The 15,160-nt window shown below is 40.5% G+C and overlaps 1 protein-coding gene across 2 annotated transcripts in view; it reads right to left on the bottom strand.

Annotated features, from left to right (window-relative positions):
• The window catches only part of NAB1 (NGFI-A binding protein 1), a 47,582-nt gene extending 33,267 nt beyond the window's left edge, over positions 1–14,315 (bottom strand). For both annotated transcript variants that reach the window (XM_054562766.1, XM_054562767.1), the window contains exons 1-2: positions 14,057–14,315; positions 3,737–4,571 (exon numbers count right to left, since the gene is read on the bottom strand). In XM_054562766.1, coding sequence (XP_054418741.1) covers positions 3,737–4,552 — 816 coding nt within the window. In that variant the 5' untranslated portion in view covers positions 4,553–4,571; positions 14,057–14,315. The remainder of the gene's footprint in view (positions 1–3,736; positions 4,572–14,056) is intronic.
• Positions 14,316–15,160: the final 845 nt, after the last annotated feature.

Genomic DNA, 15,160 nt, shown 5'->3' with positions numbered 1-15,160 from the left:
TACTAAGCAAAGTAAATTTGAGCAATAAAATTTTTTCTTCTATTAGACTGGCAAAGATTAAAAAGAATGATAGTCAATAATATTGTAATAACTGTATATGGTGCCAGATGGGCACTGGAAATATCGAGGAAACACTATGTAAAGTATAGACTGTCTAACCACTATGCTGTACACCTGAAACTAATACAAAATAATTTTGAATGTAAACTGTAATTGACAAAATAAAAAACACTTTAAAAGAACGAGAAACACAGTATTAGCAAAACAGCAGAATGTGGAGAAATGGACACTTGCATATAATGATAGTGGAAATGTAAATTATTGCAGCTTTTAGAAGGCAATTTAGCAGTATGTACTAAAATATTAAATATACATATCCTTTGATTATATAATTTCACATGTTGAAATCTATTCTATGGAAAAACATGCAGATGTCCGTAAAGGTGCATGTGTATAATGTTCAAGTACCACCATATTTAATGTAAAACAATGTAAACAACCTATATAATACCTAAAAGTGAATGGTTAAGATAAATAATAGAATACAATGTAACCCATAAATAAGGTAGCTCTATGTGTATTGACTTAAAAAATATCTAATAGGTTTTCCGGCCAAGATAGAGGCATAGGTAGATATGCTTCACTTTCTCACACAACCTAAAGAAGGATAACAACCAATTTAAAAACAAAAACAACCAGAACTGCCAGAAAATAGAACTGTATGGAAGTCCGACAACCAAAGAGTTAAAGAAAAAACATTCACCTAGACTGGTAGGAGGGGCAGAGATGGGCAGCTGGGGCAGACAGGATGTATGGTAAGGTGGTGGCTGGCTGACCGGGATATTCCACATTTGTGTATGGATAAAATAGGAGGAACAACTGAGGAGTGAGACAGACTGTGCAACCCAAGGTTTCAGCACCGGAAACTAAAGCCTCAAAACCTCTGGCAGTAAAACCCTGTGGGGATTGCAGCAGCAGGAGAACTCCCAGTCTCACAGGGGAGTCCATTGGGCCTACAGGATCCTAGAACATACAGAAGCCCACCCACCTGGGGATTAAGCACCTGAAAGGGCACAATCTGCTTGTGGGAAGTGAAGGAAGTGACTGAAAGTGGGGCGACAGTCGAGCAAGCAGCATTGTTTCCTCTCTGACCTCTCCCTCACATTATAGTGCCACAACACAGTGATGTGGGTGCCCCACCACCCCCGCCATGAACACCTACGGCTCCACCCCTTACAATGTAAGAGGTACCTCGAGGCGAAGAAATAAGGCCCAAATTAAGGAACAGATCAAAACTCCAGAAAAAGAACTAAGTGATGAGAAGGTAAACAACCTATCTGATGCAGAGTTCAAAACACTGGTAATCAGGATACTCACAGAAATGACTGAGTATGGCCGCAAAATAAAGGAAGAGGTGAAGGCCATACAAAGTGCAATAGAGAAAAATATACAGGGAACCAGTAGCAAAGGGAAGGAAACCAGGACTCAAATCAAACAATTTGGAACAAAAGGAAAAAATAAACATTCAACTGGAACAGAATGAAGAAATAAGAATTTAAAAAAATGAGGACAACTTTAAACATGCCAACATCCAAATCACAGGGGTGCCAGAAGAAGAAGAGGAAGAGCAAGAAATTGAAAACTTATTTGAAAAAATAAGGGAGAACTTCCCCAATCCGGTGAAGGAACTAGATATGCCAAGTCCAAGAAGCTCAGAGAGTCCCAAAGATGTTGGACCCAAGGAAGCACACACCAAGGCACATCATAATTACATTACCCAAGATTAAAGATAAGGAGAGAATCTTAAAAGCAGCAAGAGAAAAGAAGACAGTCACCTACAAAGGAGTTCACATAACACTATCAGTTGCTTGCTCAAAAGAAACCTTATAGGCAAGAAGGGGCTGGACAGAAGTATTCTAAGTCATGAAAAGCAAGGACCTACAACCTAGATTGCTCTATCCAGCAAAGCTATCATTTAGAATGGAAGGGCATATACAGTGCTTCCCAGACAAGGTAAAGTTAAAGGAGTTCATTCATTACCAAGCCCTTATTACATGAAATGTTAAAGGGACTTATATCAGAAAAAGATCAACACTATGAACAATAAAATGACACCAAACTCACAACTATCAACAACTCAACCTAAAAAAATACAAAACAAAAACAAACTAAGCAAACAACTAGAACAGGAACAGAATCACAGAAATGGAGACCACGTGAAAGGTTATCAGAGGGGAGGAGGAGGAGGTGAATAGGGGAAAAAAGTACAGGGCATAAGAAACATAACTGGTAGGCACAAAATAGACAGGAGGAGGTTAAGAATAGTATAGGAAATGGAGAAGCCAAAGAACTTAAACGTACAACCCATGGACATGAACTAAGGGGGGAAATGCTAGAGGGAGGGGGTTACAGGGCAGAGGGTGATAAAGGGGAGAAAAAAATGGGACAACTGTAATAGCATAATCAATAAAATATACTTCAAAAATATATCTAATAGTATATCGTACTATGTATGTACTGTAAATTTTTAAAGATAAAGGAATTTGGAAAACGGTATGCAAAATATGATCCCATGTTTGTATATGTAAAGTACCTGAAAGTTTACAGATTCAATTACTTTACCTCCTTTTGCAATAACTAAATACAGTTATTTTACAATAAATAAATATAATACAAAATATTTTACAATAAGTATATTTTTTTTTCTGGTGTTAAAGTACAAGTCTGAGGGAAAGATCTCATGTTTCTAACACGAAATTCTGCATTCAACGGAACATTGTTTTCAAATCAGGCTTATTTCTTTCTTCTAAACAATAAATGGCTATTAAAAATTTAGCAATGAAATATCCTTTTAAGCTTTGAAAATGCATTTATTTTCCAAGCACTTGTTGGGTGTAGTAGGCTCTGAGGATATAAAAATGAGCAAGATAATTCTCTCTGCCTTGAAGAGACCCAAATATACTAAGAGAGACAGACCAGTATACAAAAAAGTACAATAAAAGTGCTAAAATTAAAAGTTCCTGCAACATAGTATATGTAGGGATAAAAATGGAAAAGTCATTCTAATTGAGGAAAAACATATCAGAAAAGAGTTAAGCTTATGCTTGAGTTAAATCTTAAAAAATGTTGCGTTGGCCAGATGGACAATAGAAAGGGAGTAAATGCAAATACTATACACATATATATATGCATTCTTACACTTAAGCAGAATAGTTCTGGATAGAGTGTTATGAAGATTAAATAGTAAGATATTTAAGTGCCAAATGTCAAACCAACACAATATAAATCCAAATAAATGAAAACAAAGTTATAATTCTTCCGACATTCACCTAATATAATTTGGCCCTCTATGCTAGCTGAAAATTATATTCTGGTTATTTCTACAATTTATTTTTCCTAAAAAATTTCTTACAAAAATGTTTTTTAAATGATGAACACTTAAAATCCTTTTTGATGTCTTAATTAAAACCCAAACTGCCTTGTAAAGGCAAAGACTTTATGCCTTCACTGTTTAAATTTTTCTAAGATATCCTACACTAGTTCCAAAGTTCAACATAAAAATACCCTAACACAATAAATATGCTCAATTTTCATAGAAGAGTTATATTTTGCTAAGACCTAAAAGTTTTTAATACTGCTTTCAGGGAGTATTTCTCCTCTGCTGCAAACTCTTACCAAACTTTTCTCTTAGGAACACAACATGCCATGTACAGACAAAGAAAAACATAGTCTTTACCTCATGAAGCGTAAGATGCTTCCCATCCTTTCTCTTTGAGTCAAACCTGCCATATATTGCACTATATTTTCGAATTTCCTCCTCTTTGTGTGGATCATCATCATTCATCTCAAAGATATGACCGATCATTTTGGCCAACTTCTTGTTGGTTTTTAGCAGCTCTTTCACTTCATTCAAGTCACTTTTTGGCAGCGTGGAGGCCATTCGCTCCACACACTCTGCTACGGAGAGCGCAGCTGCAGCATCCAGTGCCTCGCTGCTTTCTTTTGGGGAAGCTGGGGAGCCGAGGTCTGCTGGGGAGAGGCTGTGCTCACTCTCGGTGGCATGGTGGCCTTGCCAGAGTCTGGACTCACCAACACCCTGTAGCGCTAAGCTCCCCATATCTGATTTCCCCTGTCCCAAGCTCTGCACACAGGTGATGGCAGCACACTTGGGGACTTTCACATGAGGTTCCCGGGCATTGCTATTCCTTTCATAACTGTTACAGGATATTCCCAGCCATGTTGGTGATCCTTCTGGTAACTTATAGATGGGTATGCTGCTAACAGGCAGGGAAGTCAGTGGCTGGTTGAAAAGGCCAGGGTTTGTAACCCAGTCTCTCAAAGCCTTCTGTAGCCTTCTAACATGAAGGGGCTTGCTAGCCATGCCCACAAGGGCCATGATTTCCAAGAATTCCTCTTCTCCAGCTTCACAGAGTTGCTGAACGTCATCACCACCTTGTTGGATAAAGGCATCAAAATAAGAAAGCAGATTGGCTTTTTGTAGTATTCTATACAGCTGCAGCTCCCCCAGGGTCCTGGGTAAGGCCGCGGCCATTACTGTGGGTGTGTTTAACCTGCAAAAAGAAGAGAGGAGATACTTATCACACTGGCTCCAAACGCCTTAAACCTAGTATTTGTTAGACACTACAGAATTTAAGAATGCAGTATGGGCTCCAACCAGCGTGGCTTTGTTGGTTAAGCCTCATTCTGCAAAGCGAGGGGTACTGGTTGATTCCCGGTCAGGGCACATGCCTGGGTTGCAGTTCGGTCCCCGGTGGGGGCATATGCAGGGAGCGACCAATAGATGTTTCTCTCTCACATTGATGTTTCCCTCCCTCTCTTTTCCTTCCCTTCCCCTCTCTCTAAAAATAATAAATAAAATCTTTTTTTTTAAAAAAAGGAATGTAGTATGGGAAGAACAGAAACAAGAGGCATTTACATAGCAACTGTTAAGGAAGCCTGCTCTCTGTATGTAAGTTATCCCATTTTTCTCTCCTAACAGTCCCAATGATCAGTATAATTGTTTCCACTTTAAAGAGAAAAATATAATGGCACCAAGAAAGTAAGTAATTTCCTGAGATCTCACAACTAGTTAAGCAGAAGTCTAGGGACCAAGGCTCATAGGGCTTTATATCCCATACTTTTGACTATTCATTTTGCTGCTTCTATCGTGTGGACACAGAGATGAAGCGAGGGATAATCAAATTCAGAAGGAGAGAAGAAGTATGTTATTCCACCATTCACTGAACGCTTATCTTGTGCCAGACAATATGATAAACACTTTACATTATGTCTAATCCTCACCACAGCCAGGCAATATAGGTATAGCTACTCCTATTTTATAAAGAAAAAATAGCAACATTAGTCTGGCAAGCAGAGGAAGATAGCTTTCGGTATGAATTGGAGGTGAGAAGATAGAAGGTGGTATATTAGGAAACAAGAGAAAAAGACGCAGGAAAAATTCAAACAAATAAATGACAAGACTTGGTGATCATTCAGGTGTAAGTGATGAAGGAGTATAAATGGTTATATTTTCTAGGGTCCCAGAAAGAAAAGAGTAACAGATGCCTACTGGGTGACCTGTGTGAGAGTCCAGAACTGTGGAAAGCATTTGGGGACATAGAAAAATCAGGACGACGGGATTCCCTTTCAAGCACATTGTACTTTATGGCACAGGACTGGAGTCCAGTGTGCATCAGGGTTGGAGATGGGATGAAATAAGGAGGGAGAGTGAACCCTCCAACAGGCAACGGAGAGCCTAAGACGGAGCCACAGAAGAAACAAATTTTAGAGCCCAAGCAAGACAGAGAAACATGCCTTTAAAGAGAAAGAACAAGACCCAGCAAAGTATTATCTTGACCTCTCAGCAGCGTTTAAAAGTTACTCAGTTGCCTGGAGACCTCCCACATACAAAGGAGTTGGCCAAGTACTTTCATTTAACAGAAACAAATGTGCAATAATGCACCCTCTTAGGATTAAAAGGACCCTATAGCCCTGTATGGAAAAAATTAAGGAAGGCCGAAAGAACACATACATCTGAGGAAAATGGAAGCTCCACTCCCAATTCAAAATAGTATGGAGCAATCACTAACTGGGAGATAAGGCAAGCAGAGGAGTATTAGGAACACCCCTTTAGGCCAAGAGGAGACCAAATCAGGGACTTTGGCCTTTTGCCATCAATCAGAAGGTTACACAAAATTTTCCTCTCAGTCATCCCATCCAAGGAGATTGCATCTCATCACCACCCTAAGGACTGACTCCTGGGAAGCCTCATCTCCTGGAACCTGTGTGTTATCCACAATCTGCTTTGATCAACTAATGAACCCCTCAAATCTTCAGGCTTTTTATTTTACAAGTGTATTGCCAGGTGAGCTTATGACTTTCCAAGAGACATAAAATAAAATGGATTGGTACCCAGTAGATCCTACAAACACCCAGGAAATCACTTGGGGTGCTTTTGAAAAAATACAACTTTCCAAGTTTCTGAGCTGCATCTCACAAGGTTCCTATGATTTGGCATATTTGCCAAACTACATTAGAAGATCCCTATTTAGTATACCCTTTGGGCACTGCAAACGCCTATATGTTCTGTGATCATTCAGGTTCTTCAAGTCCACCTTCTTGTTCATGTCACCTCAGTCCTCTGGACAAAAACATTCTTAGGATGATCTGCCTGTCCTCCCACTGGAGAGGAGACTCTCCAGTGAGAGAGTCTGTCACCCAGCTGGAAATTAACCCACAAAAATACAGCTCCCAAGAGTTGCAGACACAAATTAAATTGTTTTTCCCCCCTACACCAAAGAGAAAGGCTTCTAGAAAGCGTCTAAGGTGGAAGAAACGTACTTCTCCATCACACACCTAATGCAATAGCTCCACAGGCTATGAACTCAAAGGCATACAAAAAAATAACAACAACACATACACACCTATACGCATGCCCACATGTACAAATTTTTTTTTTATTAGAGGACTGTAACTATGCAAGGTTTATGCTATCGTGAATTATCTCATCATATGTACTTCCCCGAATTATGAAATAGAGGAAAGACTATATGAGAAAATCTAGATGAATACAATTTTTGAATCTTTTTATGAACAATAAGAAAAAATATATGTTAGACAAATTTAAAAAAAAACTTAAAAAGAGAACTAAAAGCCCAAACTTTGGTTTTATTCTTCTGAGATAAGGCAATGATTTTTGAAAACATTCATTTTCAACTGTTTATCCTTTCTCATCTTTACCCAGAAATAAAGGAAACCCCCTAGTTTCTAAGAGTAAACACTCATGTACTGGTGAGAAAGAAGTAATTATAATATCTCTGTAAGGACTTACAGGACCAAGTGCATGTTTCCGAAGTCAAGATATATAAATAGGTGAACTATTAGAGTCCCAGGAGACTTTCTGAAGGCCCACTCTTACTGTTTCAATTTCCTACAAAAACATGCTGTGATCATTTAAACACCCACCACTTCATATATTAATTGGACTTAATTTAAAAGAAAATTTTTATACGATGAGATTTTCTGTTTTTACAAACTATAATCATGCTTCAGCATGAAGGTCAAATAAATCAAGAGAAAGCTTCTAGCTGCATCTCTCCATCTGAAGTAAATAGAAAAGAATCGTAACACACTATACACAGATAGCTATAATAATAGTACAGTAAATCTGTTTGGCTATTCTGTGACTCGTGTCATACTTAGCATAGCATTTATCACAGTGTTTAAGGGATTGCTTCCTTGTCTGTCTCCTCCCTTTTAAATGATTCTCCATGAAGGACCATCTTTCCTCTGCATTCCCAGGTCTGGCTCAGTAACTGGCATATTTGAGTAAGTGAAAAATAAAATGAGAGGGAGAGAGAGAACATGTTGTGGGGTTCAGAGAAGGCAGAGTACACCTACGGCCAGAGGCGTTGGAGAGGCTTTCTGGAAAAGGTCATGCAGGTGTGAGGGAAGAAGGATGTTTGGAACGGGGTCAGGGAAGCAGCAGGCACGTTTGAGGAACGCCAGTTTACGTTTGATAGGAGCACAGGGGCATGACAGGGACCAGGGAGAAAGCTGGAAAGGTGGGTGAGGGCCTGGGATGCCTAGCTATGCAGCGGGGAAATCTGCACAGGTAAGTAAAGAGCCACGCCTGTACTTTAGGAAATTAAGTTGGCATTGCAGTGAGGGATGTATTGAAGGAGAGGAAGTTGTTTTCAAAGTTGGGGTAAGCAGCAGTGAAAACCAGAATTAGGTGCTTTTGAGGCAGAGAAAGAAGGGTGGTAATGTGACTTAACAACATGTGAATTTGGGGAAGGAAGAACAAAACACAAAGATGAAATCCCTACTTTTATTAATTCAAGAAACTGGAAGAGTAATGGTGCAACTAAAAGAAATAAAGTTGGGAAGAGTATTTGGAAATCTGGAAGAAGGGAGGGAAATGAGATAAACATACTTTTGATTTATCAATTCTGAGATTTTGATAATCCCCAGGTGGAAGCTGACATGCCAGATTATCAGAAAAATGATTTGGGCCAACGGTTCTCAAACTTTTCATGCATAAAGATCACTTCAAATAAAAAATTGCAAATAGTCATTGACAGTTTTGCTTTTACTATTTGTTGACTGAGAATACATATGACAATTACTACTATGAATTTGGTTATATTTTTAAATTAGTTTGTTTTATTAAGTCATAAAGTATTTATTTATTTACTTTTCATTGTGGTTATTTGGTTATACTTTTAAATTAGTTTATGTTTTATTAAGTCATAAAGTACTTATTTATTTTTCATTTGCTAAATGGACATGTGTGAGAAACATCTTACTTTGTAGCCAGTGCTTGGTGTGCATCTGGATTTCAAAACACTTTGATTGACTCATGGCCCCTGGCTCATGAACTACTGATTCCACCTACCTTTAGCAATTTGGAAGTTAGTCTCATAGAGGTGGTAACTGAAGCTTGGGAATGAATGATATCATCAAGGGACAATACAGAAAGACAGTAGAAAAGAGATCTAATTTAAAACTTTGTAATTAAAGTTTTGCAAATTGCAAAGGGAAGATTGGTGAAAAGCATTTCAAAGATTGATATCAAGTTGCAGAGAGATTAAAGAGAGAGGCCAGTGGTAAGTCAATAGTTATACTCCAGAGTTTTGAGAGTTGTGGGGCCACACTGCGGGCTGAAGCTTGGAACAGGCTGAGGCAGGGTTGAAGGTATACTTCTCTTCCCTAAGGACCACTGAGAGTCCAACCCTAAACCCCCACATTCCCAGCCTGGAGAATGTCAGGGAAGTTTTCTTTCCCACAGCCATATTTAGTGTGTTCCTGGGGTTCAAGGACTAAGCAGGAGTTATTGTTAGGTTATAAGCTCCCTGAAGGTAGGTGCTAGGTCTCATTCATCTTTTATCCCTCACTATTCCTAGCGTAGTGTTCAATAACATTCCTATAAAGGTTGCTGTTATATGAAATTCAACGTTTGAGTCAGAATCTGATCAGTAGCCTCCTTTCACATTCCAAAAGGGAGGCCTTCTATTGGTGTGCCAGTGCCTTACCAATTTAATAACAGCACATTCTGCTTCTTTTACCTACAATCCTCTTCATTCTCTCATCCCCATTACTTCTTCTTTCTTACAAGGCTATATGGTGAGTTCCCATAACACAGGTAATTTTCCGAGATCAAAGTATGCTCTCCCAAATATAAGAACGACACATGAGAGTGTTATAGTATACACCATGTGTTAGTCCAGCCCCAACCAGTATTTTAAGAAGTTAAAATGCAGCATAAGCTATCCTGAGATAACAAATATCAATATTATAAATGATCGTTATAGTTAAATGGTCTCTTAATCATTACTCTTAAATCTTGCTTCCCATGTTGTAGGAAATATATATGTATTTCATGTATCTATACACACATACATACATACATAACATGTGTATACACACTTATGAAATCAATGGCATTCCAAAGAGATGCTCTTCCAGTAGGGAGAAACCTGGGGCAAAAATCCCAGTAAGATCTGGCTTACTTACACAGCAAACTATAAATTCCTCCCTCCCAACACAGCCTGAAATTTTCACTTTAAAATTATGTAGTTAACAGCAACCTTTACAGACTTATTAAAAATGTGAAAAAACTTGGGAAGTTAGCTTATGAGTCATTTACATATTAAGGTGAATTAGTTTCACCAGACTGTTTTCCTCTTCACATCTAGACGAGATCAGTATACACTAACGGAATCAAAAGACAGGGAGGGGAAATGGCAAGGAAGGAAATAGGAAATCCAAGGGCAATGACTATATTTAAAGCCTCGCAAGTACCACCAGGTTTGGAAAAGGGTAGCTTGAAGGCCTTGGGGGAAGGGCATAATGGGTACTCTTGAAAGTTGACACTGAAAAGGCTTAGACAAAGATTTTGGCTTAGAGAGGGATGAGCCTTAAGCCTAGAAAATGAATTCTCACTTCTGTCCTAGTCCTAAAGCTCAAGCTAAAATAATTAAACTTAGTTCAGTTAAATGTAGTACTTAAGACATACAGTTGGCCTAGGTATTAAACTCCTGATTGTGTTTCAAGTACCAGACGAGTTACCCGGGGGCATATATTAGTAAGTATTCAGTGATATATCTTAAATCCAGATATTTTTGGACCTCACTAGCCCTGGCCAGGTAGCTCATTTGGTTAGAGCACTGTCTTGATAGGCCAAGGTTGCAGATTCAGTCTCTGTCAGGACACATACAAGAGTCTAACGGCAATACATAAATAAGTGGAATAACAAATCAATGAATCGCGCGCGCTCTCTCTCTCTCTTCCTTCTTTTCTCTCTAAAATCAATAAATAAAAATCTTTTTAAAAAGATATTTTTGGATCTTATTACTGTCATAGCTCTGAATTAAACATTAGCTTCTAATGAATTAACGGTAATTTGGGAAACTTAAAATATTTTCCTCTATTGACGATTCTTTTCTGAATTCTGAATGACGCTGGAAAAAAAATTCTTACAGATTCCTTAATATTTTAATGAAAGTGTAAGTTTAAATTTATCAAATTTAGAAAAGAGTAAATCAGATTTTGTAATTAATCAATAACTACATACAGTAACTTAACTATCATACCAACAGGTAAAACCATCATCATTTAATATGGTTGGAAATTCTTCAATCAACCATCAAGTCATTCATCAAACATTAAGTGCCCTCTGATCATGTAGTATACATGCAGTATATAAATTTTATTTTTCAGAAATTTCTCTTTAAAAATTATAAAGTTAGCATACTATGTAAATTAATGTGCAGCCCCCTAAATATAATGCATTGAGAAATGACAAACTACTTGAAAGCCTAATGGTTATGTTTCAGCTGTGAGAATTCTGACATGAAGATTACTATTTTTTCCCCAATATCAACTTCTCTAATTTCCCACTTGTTCCATCATGAAGTTTAACAGAGTACCTTCTACTGTACTAGTTACTGAACATGTCAGATAAGAAATTTGCATTTAACATAATAATTGTACAGTTCTTCATTCTTCCATAAAAGAATGAAAGAAACAGGTAAGATAAAATCCAAACAAAGGGGCTAGAAAACTTATATTATACATGAGTATTATTTATTCCTTAATATATTTAATAAACTCCACAATGAAATGTACGTACACAAGTTGCTTATACATTAGCAAGATCTTAATCTGTTCAAAGCTTCAGGAAAATAACAAAATATATTATGGTTCTGTGGTACCCAGAATAAAGCTTCACAATTAAAGGTAATTTTTACAGAGTTTTCATTTCCAATAATGCACATGAATAGCACAAAAACAATTAAGACTTATTATAATGGAACAGATGAGGCCTAAGTCTTAGGACAGAGTCTAGGTCAACAGACGCAAAAACCTGACATATTTCTATTTCCATCTAACCATCTTTTGCTTTAATTATTTGAAGTTTATGCAATAAATTCCTCAAAGGTCTCCCTCACTTTGTAATACATGTAATTTCTTCTTTCAAAGACTACACAGTGCAAAACCCTCAAGTCCTTAATAACAAACCAAAATGATCTTAAAGTAAGATTAAAAGAAAACATCTAACACTTTAAATGATTCTCTAAACAAGGAGAATGAAAATCTATTAACTTTACAATAGAGCAATGGACGTTATTTACTAGTCACAAAAAAAGAAATTTTTTAATTAATTTACTGATATTATTTAACTTTATCAATAATTCTGAAATACAAGATGTAAAGTATTTATTAAATATGACAAATTATTTATTAGACATATGCGCTCACATTTCCTTGTATCAGTTACAGTATTCCTAGGGATTTTGTCATTTTAATCAGAAGGCAGAATGAAATAAAAAGCTACAATGCCTCACTGTGTTTATTATTCTTTTTAATATTCACATACAACAGAAAATCAGAGCCAGAGAAAGCAAAATTTTTCTACTACCAAGATGGCATATTAACTTCTGTGCAAGATGCTGAAAATATTAAAATTAAAACAAGAAACCTTCCAATGGTTCCTTGAAATTATTTTCTTTCAAGACCTAATTTTCCAGTATCTAGTACCCAAACAGGAATAAAGAAAGCTGATGTTGTCAGACATCTATAAATTCTCAAGAAAACCTTTATATGCATGTCAACAACGATAAGGACAACATATTTTTTAAAACTTAATGGAAGGACAACATTAAATATCAAATAAGACCGAAAAATGGAAAGGAAAGAAAACCCTTGAACCTAAAAGGCACTTTATTGGCATTTAGATTAGATCAGATGAGATTAGATTAGGAGGAGCTTTTAAATCTTCAGGAAGACATCAGGCTCCAACAAGTAAATCCCCTGATCCTCTCTTCCAATATTTCTCCTTAAAACCCACACATAAACTGTGACATGTCATAATTTGCTATGTTTTACAGGGAGAAATTTTCAAAAAGTGAAAATCTAAGAAGGTAATTCGCTGCATGCACACTTTTCCAACAAAACAGCCTAGCATTTCCTACGTGACTAATCTATTTTAAATTCCGTTCCTCTGTTCCTATGCAATCTAATATTACCTATTAAAACTGCCAAAATATTTTTAAACATGATCTGAGAATTTCCCTTTCAGCTTCTGATCTTTGCACTCAAGTTTGCAAGTTTGCAGGCACATCGCTAGCAAGCCAACTGGTAGCGACAGGTTAACTCTTTCGGATGAAATTTTAAATTGACAGCTACCCCCAAATTTTGTATGCTTCCAATTATCTCATGGAGCGAGAGGTAAGTACATGCAAGTGAAGGGTTCCTCCAGATCAACAACTGCAAAACTTGGTCTGCGGACCCTACAAATGCATATTCCTACTCAATTATCCTTTCCCCGGAGACCTTATTTAGGCTTACTGCAAGTGTCCTTTCATATCTTTACGCCTTGTGAACGCTGGGGTTGCAGACCATATAAACATTGCAGAGCACTTGCAATGTTTCTCCACGAATAAGGTCATACACCTCTGCATCCCAGGCTTGTATGTCCCACGTGCGCTTGCAAATTCCACACTCGGCCTCAGAGAGCACAATGAGTGTCTCGCTTTCCTGTACCTCGATGCCAAGTTTCTGCAAGCCACTTCCAAGCAAAACTGTCCTTCCGCTTTTAAAAACTACTGTACATTCCATTCGAAGAGAAAGAGAGGATACCCAGAACGAAAATTAAGACCGCAAGTGTAACACTTTCATAAAGTAAACAAACCAACAAAAAGATTCTGCCCCACGGGAAGGTAGGCGCACACACCTACCACGCAACCCCACCATTGCTCCACGCGACGACCCCAGCAGGCTTAGAAGGGACTCGGCACCCCCGGCTTTATCGGAGAGGGACCTCACGGCCCGCTGCCTTGCTCGTCCTCTTCTCGCTGTCCCTACGCCCCGAATTTCTCCGGGAATCGCCCACACGAGCCCGATACCGCCCTCTCCGAGACCGGCCGCGCGGGGCCCACTCCCCTGGACGTCCGCCCCCAAGTGCCCGCGCGGCACCTCTGCCGCCCCAAGTTCGCCCGCGGCTGCACGAGCACAAGCGCGTCCTGCACTAGGCAGACAGCTAGTCGGTACGTACTCGGCCAGCGGTCTTGGCGCGTTCTCCCCCGAAGGCTGCTCAGCCCCAACTCCGAAGTGACGGCCCCCGGCTCTCCCTCCACAGACTGCAGCGGCGGCCGGGACGCCCCCGCGCCCATCGAGGGGGGAAGGGAAGGTGGTGGGCACGCTCTCCTGCTCCCCCCAGTTCCGACCCGCCGCTTCTTCCCGCCCGCCCGCCCCGACGGCGCTCGCTCGGTCGCGGTGGCAGCGGCCGCAGCTCCTCCGTTCTCGGGCGCGCGGGCGGAGGCGGCGGCGCCTCCCCCGCCGCGTACTCCCTCTCCTCCCCTCCCCCGGCGCGTTGCACCGCCCCCTCCCCCGCCCGCCTCCGCCGCCTCCACCCCCTGCACGCTGTCACATGGGGAGATTCCGCTCTTGCTACATTCGCCGCTTCGGCTCCCACCCACGCGCGGCCGAGTGACGCAGATGCTGGCGTGGGCCGCCACGGGGCGGGGGCGGCGGGCGACCGCTGGGGCTGGGCACGGCTTCTTCTCTCCTCCCCCTCCGCGGAATCCGGAGGGCGGCCCATTCACACGGCAGCTGGGAGGAACCAAGTGGGCGACCGGGAGGGGGCGGCTCCCGCGAGTCGGGCTCCGGGCGAAGGGAGGGTGCGGGAAGGAGGGAAACGGGGGTGGCAGGAGGGAGGGGACGCCGCCTCAGGCCTGCTTTCCAGCTGCCGAGGGAACTGGGAAGGTTTGCGATTAAAAAAAAAAAATTAATGTGTGAGGTTCCCAATATAGTATTTCAAAGAGCACACTCGGCCAAATCCATCTCCCCCGGGAGATAGACTTTTAAAAAATGAAGTGTGCTCGGCCCACTAATCTGGGCGCCGGCTTCACCGCCATGCTCGCCCCCGCAGTCTGGAGGCTGGTGGGCCAGGTGTGCCCCTTGCCCAGACGGCCCGCGGGAAGTTGGCTGCGGCCGCTCGGGTGGGGGCGGCAGGTGCGCGCTGCTGAGTGGAAAACGCGGTTCAAAGAGAATCTGCCTCGCCCATGTTGCCCCCTCCCCACCCCAACCCTGGCTTTGCGAGCCGGTGGCGGGGGGGGGGGTGTGGGTGGAGGGGAGGAATGGGAATCGACAAACCCGA

Source organism: Pteronotus mesoamericanus, unplaced genomic scaffold (assembly GCF_021234165.1).
Source record: "Pteronotus mesoamericanus isolate MK-2021 breed Mesoamerican mustached bat unplaced genomic scaffold, CSHL_Meso_final scaffold_651, whole genome shotgun sequence".
In the NCBI taxonomy this organism is placed as follows: domain Eukaryota; kingdom Metazoa; phylum Chordata; class Mammalia; order Chiroptera; family Mormoopidae; genus Pteronotus; species Pteronotus mesoamericanus.
This window is presented reverse-complemented; position numbering and strand designations above follow the sequence as displayed.